The sequence below is a fragment of the Macrobrachium rosenbergii genome, chromosome 57 (genome assembly GCF_040412425.1).
Source record: "Macrobrachium rosenbergii isolate ZJJX-2024 chromosome 57, ASM4041242v1, whole genome shotgun sequence".
Classification (NCBI taxonomy): domain Eukaryota; kingdom Metazoa; phylum Arthropoda; class Malacostraca; order Decapoda; family Palaemonidae; genus Macrobrachium; species Macrobrachium rosenbergii.
This window is the reverse complement of record NC_089797.1, coordinates 14,672,265-14,685,001: the sequence shown is the minus strand read 5'-3', so window position 1 is coordinate 14,685,001 and position 12,737 is coordinate 14,672,265. Positions and strand designations below refer to the sequence as shown.

Sequence of the window (12,737 nt, the reverse complement as noted above, 5' to 3'; positions counted from 1 at the left end):
TAATATTCGTTATTTTTCCGATTCTCGTGTCGTTTCTTGTTTTTATTCGCTCATATGATTAGAGGTTTTCAACTTTTGGGGTTTGGTTGAAAGGAGAGCAGCTCTTATGACTGGCCTATATAAATCTGTGCAAGTTAGCGACGTTTATGAGTGAGGATATTTGAATGCATTTATAGAATCTACTGGTCACTTTTTACCAGATACGCATTTAATTGTAATAGTCACAATGCCCTCTTAACTTCTCGAGTTCTTCACACTGTTAGGGTACGCTTCTCACTACGAAGCCGTAGATCCAAATGCGAGAATATGAAGTAATTCTGATGTCCGGTAGCAGGATTCGAACCCGCATCCAGAGTATCAGAAAAAGGTCACGTTGCCGGCCATACATATATATACAGTATATCTGTCTGTCGAATTCAAATGCATTTATTAAGAGTTGGAAGAGGTCCATCCTCACCATCGTAGTGAAGTGGGCAATCGTTTTCATTGCTTTTTAGGTTGAAATATATATATAGAACCTACAGGTCACTTTTTACCAGATAATATCAAAGTTTGTTTGAGCAATATTCATGTCTAAATCGAATATTTTATTCTCTCTTTTTAGCTTTCATGTCCATTGTTTTAGTGACTCAACATTAACCTTTCTGATCAGTTAATGAAACGGGCTTGCCACATATGGACATGAGAATAACATAAGAAAAATTATAATAGTTATGCAGGAAAGATTTAGGTAGGTTACACTGCAAGAAAAATTAGATTACAGTTGCCATCAGTCTACACGCTATTGCATTGCAAGAAAAATTAGATTACAGTTGCCATCAGTCTACACGCTATTGCCTTACGGAGGGATAGCTTCAAATATTACGATAAAGAAAACAGAAATAGTGAAGGTAGAACGATCTGTTCTGGTCTTAACTCAAAAAAACCTTCATTTTATGTTGCCAATGAGATTTCTTGTTGTTATCTTATTACAGTGCACTCTATCTTCTTATTATACAAAGGTTGACCAAGGAAAAATCGTAAACTGTACACGTAATAATAAAGAAGAGGAATTTCGTTCTTCGTTTTTACTTGAAATAATTATCGTATCCTTAAGTAAGTAAATTCATACACTAGTAACAGTTAAGAATATAAGACCGAATATCGCATTTATATTATGAAATTAAATTAAAGTTCGTCAGACATTCAGAAATTTATTTTCAGAGCTTAATAATCTTAGTATATATTATAAGCTGAAATAATATGCCGTAAACTGTCCAGTCATACTGTGAGTGTACTGTACATGACCCTGTCTCCCTCTCTTTCTCAAGTGTGCTTAAAAGGCTAGTACAGTGTGCGATTTTGTCAGTACAGCTGTGATGACTGTGTACGGCATACGTGTGATGACTCTGCCTTTACCAGATTGTTTGGGTATAGGATTTCTTTCTTCATGTGATAGAAGTAACTCAACCACCCTATCCTTTTTTCACATAGTTCATAGTGTTGTAAATGATGGTCCCCTTTCAAGTAAGGACCTTCATCTGTAGAGAGAGTTTCTTTTAACTGTTCTTTTAATTTAGAGTCTTAGATGATACCCTGTAATTACCTGCTGTTATCTAAAGAAGACATTAATTTTCAATGTGCTTCATTATTTTTCTCTCCAAAGCTAGTGAGAGTGAGAATGAAAGTGACCGGTTTGTTGTAAAAGTGGATCCGAGAGTAACTACAAGACTACTAAACTTTTTTTAAGGATGTTACGATGAGATATGTCAGAGAAATGGTAGGAGATGTAGGGACTAGATTAATTTTTAAAGGAAGTTTTCAATAACAGAGTTTGGAATGGTCCATGTTTGCAAGTGATGCAGTGAGGATTGATGACAGAAAGCAAAATTGCTGATACTGATAAATGAGGTTTAAAATGTTTGTCGAAAGTTAAAGCCGGTTACAGGAATGTTATCCAGTACACCATCAGTAGAAATGGTAACTTATTCTTTCCTATCAAGTCGCGTTAGCAGGGATTAACGAGCAACTTCCTCGTGGAGGAAGGGAAGGCCATTGTGAATATTACCCACAGGATTTTTTCCCAGCCAGCCAACCCAGGCAGAGAATAGGGTGGATGTTTGCAATGGAACAGTCATGTGAGAAATGAAGAAGGAGAAGGAAAGCGATATGTGTTATAAATGCACCTGGAAAAAGGTTGTGATGAAGGTGATACAGGCAATATGAATAGTTTTGATGATTTATTGGAATGAAGTGTACATTAGAATTTGAAGGTGAGAAAATTACTTAGTCTAATAAAGGAGCTGGGAAAAAAGTGTAATGTCTCCATTCAGTTCAATAGCTTATGGATAAGGTGATGTGAGAAGTCAGAAAAAGGCCAGTAGATGTAGATGGAAAATTATGTGACGAGAAAATGGGTCATGAATGGAGTGTGGAATAGTTGATGATTGCAGGTGCAAGTGCTAACTGGGCAAAATGAAGAAGAATTGAGAGATTAGTAAAAGTTTAAAACTGTTAGCAAAAGGAGAAAGTAATGAGTAAATGCGAGCAGGATTAAGGTTATGAGGAAAACTGGAAACCAAAATATGGAGCAATGCTTGATGGCAGGGGAGTTGAAAAGATAGGAGCAGTAAATGTTCTGAATACCTAAAAATAAATTGGATAGTGGTAGTACCAGAGATGAAGGTTGTCACAGACTCGGCGAAGCATCAAATAACAAGGTGTGTGTGTGTGAAAGATTGTGAAGATTGGCGTCCATGCAAGAAGAGACTATCGAGCTAGCTCTCCTTTATGTAAGTGAAGTGTGGATACTGAATGTAAATTGTGAAAGAATGAATGGAATCTTTATCAATGAATCGTTTGTTCTGTATGTGTGACATGAGACCTGCATATATGAGAAATGGGGAGATATACAGAGGTGACAAAAAGTTTAGCTTAGGTGAAAGGATAGAAGAAATTGCTTTGAGATGCTTCTTTCATGTGAAAATATGGGCGAATGATGGGTTGGTGAAAGACTGTACAATTCAGAATCATAGGAGGGGGAGAGGAGAAGAAGAAGGAGAACCAGACTTAAAAAGATAACGATAAATGTGAAAGAGGTAATGGAAAGAAGTGATCTCAATTTACAAGAAACAAGAGAGGGGGTGCAAAATTTTGTTGAATAGCCCAGTTGTGTATGGAGATTTAACAAGCACTGGTCGTTGTCTCGCCTTTACTCGGAAGCCAGACCTGTGAGGGAGAGGCTTGCTGGATCCTCATTCTTCTGTCAGCTTCTAATATTTTTACAACTGAAACATTAAAAGTGTTTGATGAACTTGAGTCAGTAAGAGCAAACATTCAACACTACCACAGCAATTATGACTACGAAGTTTAAATTACATGGCATACTGAAATGATGATCTTTGTCACTTCCTACTATAGAAGAGTTTCTGCTCGTCGACTAAGAAAATTAACTCCATCTGGACCACTTCGTTTTTCATATTTTCTCGCTATTTTCATTATAATTCATAGTAGAAATCTTGACAATAAATTGCTTTTTCATCTTGTTTATATTTATTGAGGTGTCACTAGGCGCTTTTTTGAGAGAGGATGTTCCTTCTTTTAAAGTAAAAGTGAGTAAAATTGGGAAGAGAGACATTCTCTTAACATCAATAAATAACCCGCTTTAGTAATGTTCTCCTTTCTACGAAATCTCTGTTATTTGGAACAAAGCAATGAAATCTGATGGCTTTCTTTTTTTTCAACTTTCAAAGCGTTAGAAAAGAGGATAGTATTTCCAACTTAATACTTTTATCCCCTTTTATTTGTTTTTCTAGACTTTCTGTTTATTTTAGAGTCCTTGTTTATAGAGAGCGAGTTGGGTTACCATTTCTCCGTTCTGATAAATATTCAGGAATGTAACTCTACATGCTACATTCATCTTTCATGACACATGTTTATGGAAATCATGCTAATATGTAATGTACACCGCCTTACTATATATTTTATTCTTTCCTTTGAACATTTCTCTCTCTCTCTCTCTCCTTATATCTGTATATATATGTATATTTATGTATGTATGTATGTATGTATTTATATGTAGACAGACTGACAGACAACACACAATATATATATATATATATATATATATATATATATATATATATATATATATATATATATATATTTATACCTATGTGTGTATACACACACACACACACACACACACACACATATATATATATATATATATATATATATATATATATATATATATATTTTTTTTTTTTTTTTTTTTTTTTTTATATCTCAAGGTCAGGGATATACTTCTGGGGTAGATTAGATCTGTGATTAAAAATCTCTGTATTTATTCGGTTTGCCCACTAAAGTGATTAGAGAATAGATGATTGTGATCATTTTAGTGCGTTCGGTCTCACCTGGGGAGTGATGTGTCAAAACTTTTGCATCACTGATTACGTTAGTGTTATTTCTTTTGGGGTAAGTCATGATAGGCCAATTACTAGTCAACTCTTATCTGTGTCATTAGTGAAGATGGAAAATTGTGAACATTTGAATGCTTTTTTATTTTTGCATTTTAGGGAACGTTCTGAGTGGACCATAGTAATCGTCTTGAAATGAACTTATCCCGGTAGAGACGATCACTGTGTAGGATACAGGAAACAGCTGAGAAATTCCATCGCTTCCCTACTGACTTTGGCCATTCTGGATCTGAGTCAGTGAGGAAGCATTCATATGAGAAAATACAAATGTTAAGAAGGCAGATATTCAAGACATTTTTGAACCAACATCTATAGCCTAATATTTTAGATTGTCATAATAGGGGAGTATAACGAAGAAACTGACAATGTTGAAATTCACTTAGAATTAGGGTACTTTAGGAGATACCTCAGAACTTCCAAATAAGGCCAAGGAAACGGTTTGATTGCAATTCAAAGCCAGAATGAAAATAAGTTGTAGAAAAGAATAAAAAATACTTTGATGGAGACAAAATTTAAGACATTCCTCAAAAAACTTGTAATTCAATTGAATTGTAGTTTTGAAATGGTTTTATGGCATTTTCTTAATATGTATTGTACAGAGTGTTCAAAGATTAAAATGTCATTTAAGTTACAACGCTAATCGAAACCCGAAATTGAACAACCTGGACATTACTGACCTAAGAAGTGTCAGTGGTTTGAGATACAGATACAGTGTACTCAAGGCAGACTAGTGTAAAGTGAATGGTTTTGGTCTCCATGGCGAGAGGAAATGAACTTGAAATGGCAGATTAGTATGTTCTTCTAAAGGCACGCTTTCGCACCAGTAAGATTCTTGGAAAGGAAAATAATAGCATTTTTCATGTCCTGTGCAGTGTTAAAATCATCAAATAGCAGAGGTATAAGGTCTGCAGCTCCAAATCCAATGCGGATTAGAAAAAAAAATTTGCAAAAGGAAGAATAAAGTACTAAGTCCAAGGGTTCTGAACGTGCACGGATATGGTTGTAAAGGGAAGAAATTTATGGTAGCTCATTTGTTTAAGAAGAGGAAAATGGATGTTTTGGCAAAGGTGACACTCCAGTGTATGTGTGTGTGTGTGTTTGCAAAAATGGGAAAAACAAGATTGATCGTGTCAGTGGTGGCTGAATGGTGTACGGCTAAGGACTAAGTGGAACAGGAAAGGAAATGTGATAATAAGAACATATGGTCTTAGAATAGAAAAAATGAGTGATTCTTGGTGTGTGTATTTTTTGGGGGAGAGGGATTTGAAAAATATACAAACAGTTGTTGTGCCAGATGTGAGTGCTAAGGCTATTGGTGGAAATAATGCATACCATGCTGATTTTCAGTTCCTAAGATAAAGCTGAATAAAAGAAAATGCTCATGGAAATATGTTTAAAGGGGCTGTAATGTTGGAAAAACGGCGTTTCCAAAGAATGATATTCAAGAGCACACTGGGGAAAAGAGAATGGTAAGGAGAAGACTTTGCTTTGTTATATGATAGTACAAATAAATGGACGAGCCAGATGTATATAATGTGGAGAAGACGAGAGGACGAAGGTGTATCAGTTCATTATTAGATTGTTGAAGCAAAAGTCAAGACATATGTGTAAGCTGAACAAGAACAGATGAGAACGCATCTGTAAATCTAACTAAGGCAAATTTTTAATAAGAAGTAGGAAGGATATGAAAAGGAAAAAGGTGAGAAATGCGGACTAGAATTCAAGACACAAAGTTGGAGGGAGGAGATGGAGAGTTTTTACAATTTTTTTGTGGGGCAACAGTATCAGTGGGGGAGTGTTTGAGGGTGTAAGCAGGTAAGAAGAAAGAATAAAAACAGTAAGTGGTGGGATTAGGAAATCTGAGAATCAATGAAGAAAAATGAGATTGCTTGAGGGGCTGTAGATAGACCATCAGAAGACCCTTATTTCATTCTGGAATCATCTTTAGGTCTCTTTTTCCACTATGAAACTGGATCAGTTATAACCAACACCCCACGAGGTCAGTGTCTGCAATGGAACCCTTTAAGGACCCTCTTTAGTTAAGAACTTGTTGAAGCTTCTTGTGCTGTATGTTGGTGGAAGGTCCCCTTAGCAATCTTTACAATCGACCCATGGACTGATTGGTAGCAATGGTCATTTAATCCATTACAGATGCATAATCTAGGTAAATTTGACTACATGCTGATGGTGATGTATGACTTCATTTGTCATCTCACAGGTTATTAGCATAGAATTATGTATTGCCAATCTTTTTTTTTTATGTACTGTGTCAGCCTCGTCTGTTGACGCAAGATTTTCATTGCATTAACCATCATACCCCTTTTCACAGTTTACACATTTCTGTGATGTACATCTAGTTTTCCAAAGACATATGCTTCCATGCCTATTTACTTAACAAAGGATATATCACCTGCTTAAGGAATAGGACATAAATGCTTATCTTAAGTCTATAACCAAGTCAGGTTCGTTGGACTTGTAGGCTAACCCTTGTACCGAAGTCGCAATAAACCAGAGACAGAATAGAATATTAAATCTTAGGACTTAATTGTGTATAGATTAGATGCAGAAAAATATCATTGTAGTTGATGATTTCAAGATTAAACACCACTCTTTCTCTTCTTTTCTTGTTCTTTAAGGCTTGTTTCAGATAAGTGAGTTGGGCCATCCTCCTGTTAGCAGTAACCCCTATGCTTTAAAACTTACAGTTTAAAGCATCTGAAAGTTTTTGTATATATTCCCTGCATCAACCTGGGTTATTGAGAATACCCTGCGTTTTTGTGAGCTTTCTGAGGGAATAAGATAAAGTTACCAAAGAAGATGACTTATTTCATCAAATTCAGAAAGTCAGGTGAAACTTGCTGGCACTAAATAAGGAGAATGAAACAAAGCATTATTATTCAAGAATAGATCCATTCTTGTCTAATAAGAAAACATAATAGGACACTTCCATCGTTTGGACTTTATACAGATTGTAAAAAAATCTATACTTAAAATATAAGCAATATCTTAAATCGCCCCTGTAGGAAAGATACAAGAAAAGTTGATGAAAATTCAGAAGAGAGGAACTGGCAGTGACACGTAAGACACTTCTGTTGCTTACAATAATTAAGCACAAAATTCCCAACTGTATACACTTTGTACAAATATTAATAACACCATCATCGCGTCTCTCAGGCCTTGCATTACCTTCAAGGCATTGCTCACAGGTCCTTTTAGTTCCCAAGTCACGCGCTCTAGGATGGGGTTTTTCACAGATGCTGCTAGCTACATCAATACACAATAGTTCACTACGGTGAATAATGGTCATAATCGCGTTGGTCATCATTGCTTGGTCGTCAACATTCTGGGTTATCATAGGGTCGATTCGCGCCAAGGTCGTCATCAGATCCATCAATCGTTGCAGAGAGTAGGTCCAAAGCCGGTTTCCAAGACTGTGGTCGACAGCAGCTTCCGAATCAATATCATAGGATTCCTGCCCAATGGGGCCATGTCTTCCGATACAATTTGGCTCATACTTTTTGTTCAAGGAGTTCCGCAGAACTCCAAGAACAAAAAGGCCAAGCTGAATTGTAGTAAGATTACGAAATGATGCTTCAAAATTTAGTGAACAACAACTTTGACTTCCAAAGACATTCAGTTTCGCTTCACAGTCTTCTACACTTCTTGGTGCAATCTCAGACTTCCAGGTTTCCCATAAGGAAACTGGAATGAGAAGCAGCGAGAAGGCAAAAGTCAACCGAGTTAAAGCTTCCATTACTGATGAACGTTTCTGTGCTGCTGTCTTATTTAAAAGTTGTTGGTTTCTACTTGAAGCATACTGGCCCAGCCTCAAACCCAAATGCCTGATTGGGGAGGCCATAATCAGTCGGTTGGAAGTCAACAAGGGGAAGATGTTCCAGGTCCTCGGTTCGAACTTCAAATACTGTATTCGTCTTCCCCGGAACACCCCCTTTTGCCTGCAATAAGAATTCCACAGTTAGGAAACTGGTATTAGTGTTACACCTGAAAATAATGAAACTTGAGTCAGAGGTACCGGTGTGATTTGATGGAAAGTAAACTAGGAACGGAATCCCAAGTGTTACACACATTGAAAATAATGAAACTAAGCAGAGGAAATAATGAGAGCTGATGAAAAGTGAAGGAATGGAATCCCAAGAAATACCATAGAGTAAAGACTCACAGCGCATCCGTCGATGAGCACTTCAGGTTTGATGGTGTCGATGGAAAATATCTGTTCATCCTCTCCCATGAGCTTGATGGCCTTGTCATGGTTGAGTTGCTCGTCATCAAACCACGCTTTGGACTGGACGCAGCTGTAGGTGAAGTTCTGGTAGGCGTAGGAAGACAGAAGTCGAAGGAATGTCATCTGCACAACCCCAGTCGTCTCGTAAGTAATCTGGAATTGAGAAACAGCAATGCGGTTGGTTTAGTTTTTCAAGAATATTCTTGAGTAAAGCCAGAACAGCAGAACTAATGATGAGAATCTAATATTAGAGCATGTATATGTATTGCTTTAATGTTTATAAATATACATTTGTATGTATATATATATATATATATATATATATATATATATATATATATATATATATATATGTATGTATGTATGTATGTATGTATGTATGTATGTATGTATGTATGTATGTATGTATGTATATATACGCCTTTCAGTCGAGAAACATGCCAAGCGCCATCCTGGGCCAAAGTATTTTTAATTTAATTTATTATATTTTAAAAATGGCACTTGGCATGTTTTTCGACTGAAAAGCTCATATAAAACTTTGTGTGTGCGTGTTTATGTTTGCAATAGCCAGAATGGCCCCATAACTTCTCCATTTCTTCACACTTTTTGAAGGTAAGAGATCATTATGACCTTTAGTTATATATATATATATATATATATATATATATATATATATATATATATATATATATATATATATATATATATATATATACACACACACACACACATATGCATATACATATATTGTATGTACAGTATATATATCTCTATATACATACACATATATATAGATAGATAGGTGTGTGTTTACCGAGAGAGATAATCAATTATAAATTAATAGTTCTGAAAATGAACCAGTAAATAAAAATCAGAACAAACAAATAAAACAGAAACATTTAACTACCAACTATTGCCTAGAGAACATGAGATGCCACTAAAACTCTCCAATCAAAAGGTAATTCTATTACCTAATAAAGTTTCGATAAACACCAAAAATGATGTTTTTTTTACCTTGAACCCTCCTCGTAGCTGAGAGAACCAGGCATCTGGCATTGATGTCTTTCTCCAGGGGATGTTGATGATCTTGGAGGAATGAACGTCTGGGAAAACGCAGGTTTCTCCTTCAACTGTCATGTTACAGAAGACGTAAACAGCATCGTCGGGCATTCCAAGGTTAGGGTCGATCCAGTACCAGCCATCTAAAAGAGAATTTATTTTATAAAATCTGGGCATTTTCGGGAAACATGGCACCATCAGATGAGTGCATTCGTAAACAGAAATATCCAGAACTTTATATTGTAAATTCTTAACACGAGTGTTTACAGCCAACCTCTACTGTCACCTCTCAGTAGGGTGTAAAAGCCTTATCAGTGACACCATTGAAATGGAGAAACTGTTACAAAATCTAGACCAACACAGGTCCTAGCGAGCCTAACGAAAAAATGCCCACGCACCTTTGAACTTCGGATGTCCGTAGAACAGGTCTTTGCAGGTCCTTGCTGGGTTGTCCTTCGTTCCGATGGGCTTTTTCATCCTCTCGAGATCTCCTCTCATGGTGTAGATGTTGGTGTACATGTCCAGCAGTTTCACGTCGAACTGGTCGGTCTCGCCTCGAGTTGGTTTCGTCGGGGTTCTGCCGCATGGAATGAGAAGGAAAGAAGAAGAATGTTAAGGGAAATAATGATAGAGTATTGCCTTACAAAGGTAACGAAAAGTGTAGATGTCATTCCTATTTCTGGACTATTGATGGCAAAGGAGAACAAAAAAGAAGAAAGAGCATTTTCTTAATCATGTTTAGTACCTTCAGGATTCTCACAGGAGACTAGAGTCATCTGGTGGCGACTTTGGTGTAGCAGATAAGAAATTGAATAGAGTCTTGGCATTGTAATAACAGAGAAAAACAAAGAGGAAGAACTATTTACTACGGTCTTGAATATCAAAGATAACAGGTTGATGATAATCCATAAGAATGTTAACTTTTCATCTGAAATGTCGCTCAATTTCACAATGTTTATCAATTGCATGTAAGATCAAGTAAATATCTGTCATGGCGAAGGTCTTATTTGAGAAATGTCTAAGTCTTTGGTAAAGAAATCTGAAGAAGCGTAGAATAATTACCTTTATTAGGTAGCAAGAACCGGCTGTTTGTTATTAAGTAGCATCAGTTGAAAAACAGACCTACCTTCATGGTCACTCCTGGGTTTTCCTCTTTCCAAACAAGCATAAGGTAATAGCATTGTTCCTCATGAAATGGGAGAAGTGCGTAATGCGTTAGATATATTTACCAGGTCTGCGAACATAGCTCTGATCATTGTTACAATAATAATATATGCTGAATTTCGTCGAATACCTTACTGAGGTCACTGACCTGGTATCATGAATGGATGGGTTCTTGATTCTTTTCTGCTTGTATATGTGAAGAAACTAATGAAAATCTATATATAAATTATATAGATATATATATATAAATATATATATGTATATATATATATATATATATATATATATATATATTTATATATATATATATTTATATTTAAATATATATATATGTATATATATATAGTATATATATGTATTTGCCATACTTGAACGTCTATGGACTTTATATATACATACATATATATATATATATATATATATATATATATATATATATATATATATATATATATATATATATATATATATATATATATATATATATATATATATATATATATATATATATATATATATATATATATATATATATATATATATATGTATATATATACTGTATATATATTTATATATATATATATCATATATCATATATATATATATATATATATATATATATATATATATATATATTATTTATATATATATATATATATATATATATATATATATATATATATATATATATATATATATATATATATTTCTGTAGTATTTCTATGCGGCGACTTCATCATCCATCTTTTGAAGATGTACTCAGCCAAAGTAAACATTGTAGCTCTCGTTTACAAGGTTCGCGGATCGCTTCCAGCCAATTGCCCATTAATTTACTCAGCTTTAAATCGGTATCAGCTTCTGGTAGGGTCAAGAGAAGGAGAGCTGGCTAACAACGTTAGCCTGGAGACTCGTTGACAAACCCGAATAAACCCTGGCACCATTCCATCCAAAGAAATATATATATATATATATATATATATATATATATATATATATATATATATATATATATATATATATACATATATATATATATATATATATATATATATATATATTTATATATATATATATATATTTATATGTATATATATATATATATATATATGTATATATATATATATATATATATATATATATATATATATATATATATATATATATGCCTGGAGCCTTCTTGTCAAAACCCAAAGGCTTTACTATCCTGGCATCATTGCCACCAAAGACATATATATATATATATATATATATATATATATATATATATATATATATATATATATGTATACAGTTATATATGTATACAGTTATTGTATACTGTGTATATATATATATACATATATATATATATATATATATATATATATATTATATATATATATTTATATATACACATTTCTGCCTGAAACCTCTTTTCTGAAGCGAGTCATTTTTGGAAATAGGTTCGTAGCCCCGTGCTATCATCCCCACTGGTTCTGACTCACCTTAGTTAATCAGGCTCATGTGCATAGTTGACTGTTTAGTTCAGCAGAGAAACAGTGGATACTTCAGGATGCAGGCCCGAGTCGTTTCTCCCATATGGTCAATCTCATTCTGGCTTTTTCTTTTTCTCTGTGATGAATCACTGATGAATCATTCTTTGCATGGTCAAAAGACATTCAAAGATGGAATTGCTTGACATTGTCAGAAGTAATGAGAAACTTGCTGCATTAAGTGACAGGATATGCTGCTGTGTTACGAAGAAAACGCCAAGAATCTATGATATGCAGTGACGATCTATGGAGTACAAACTCCATTGGCCCTAGTTCACTCGC

At 34.6% G+C, this 12,737-nt stretch overlaps 1 protein-coding gene across 4 annotated transcripts in view; it reads right to left on the bottom strand.

The window, feature by feature from the left end:
- Positions 1–7,347: 7,347 nt before the first annotated feature.
- LOC136836930 (collagen alpha-1(XI) chain-like) overlaps positions 7,348–12,737 on the bottom strand; it is a 57,654-nt gene continuing 52,264 nt past the window's right edge. For all 4 annotated transcript variants that reach the window (XM_067101432.1, XM_067101431.1, XM_067101434.1 and 1 more), the window contains 4 exons: positions 10,158–10,336; positions 9,715–9,902; positions 8,638–8,853; positions 7,348–8,413 (listed from right to left, as the gene is read on the bottom strand). In XM_067101432.1, coding sequence (XP_066957533.1) covers positions 8,261–8,413; positions 8,638–8,853; positions 9,715–9,902; positions 10,158–10,336 — 736 coding nt within the window. In that variant the 3' untranslated portion in view covers positions 7,348–8,260. The remainder of the gene's footprint in view (positions 8,414–8,637; positions 8,854–9,714; positions 9,903–10,157; positions 10,337–12,737) is intronic.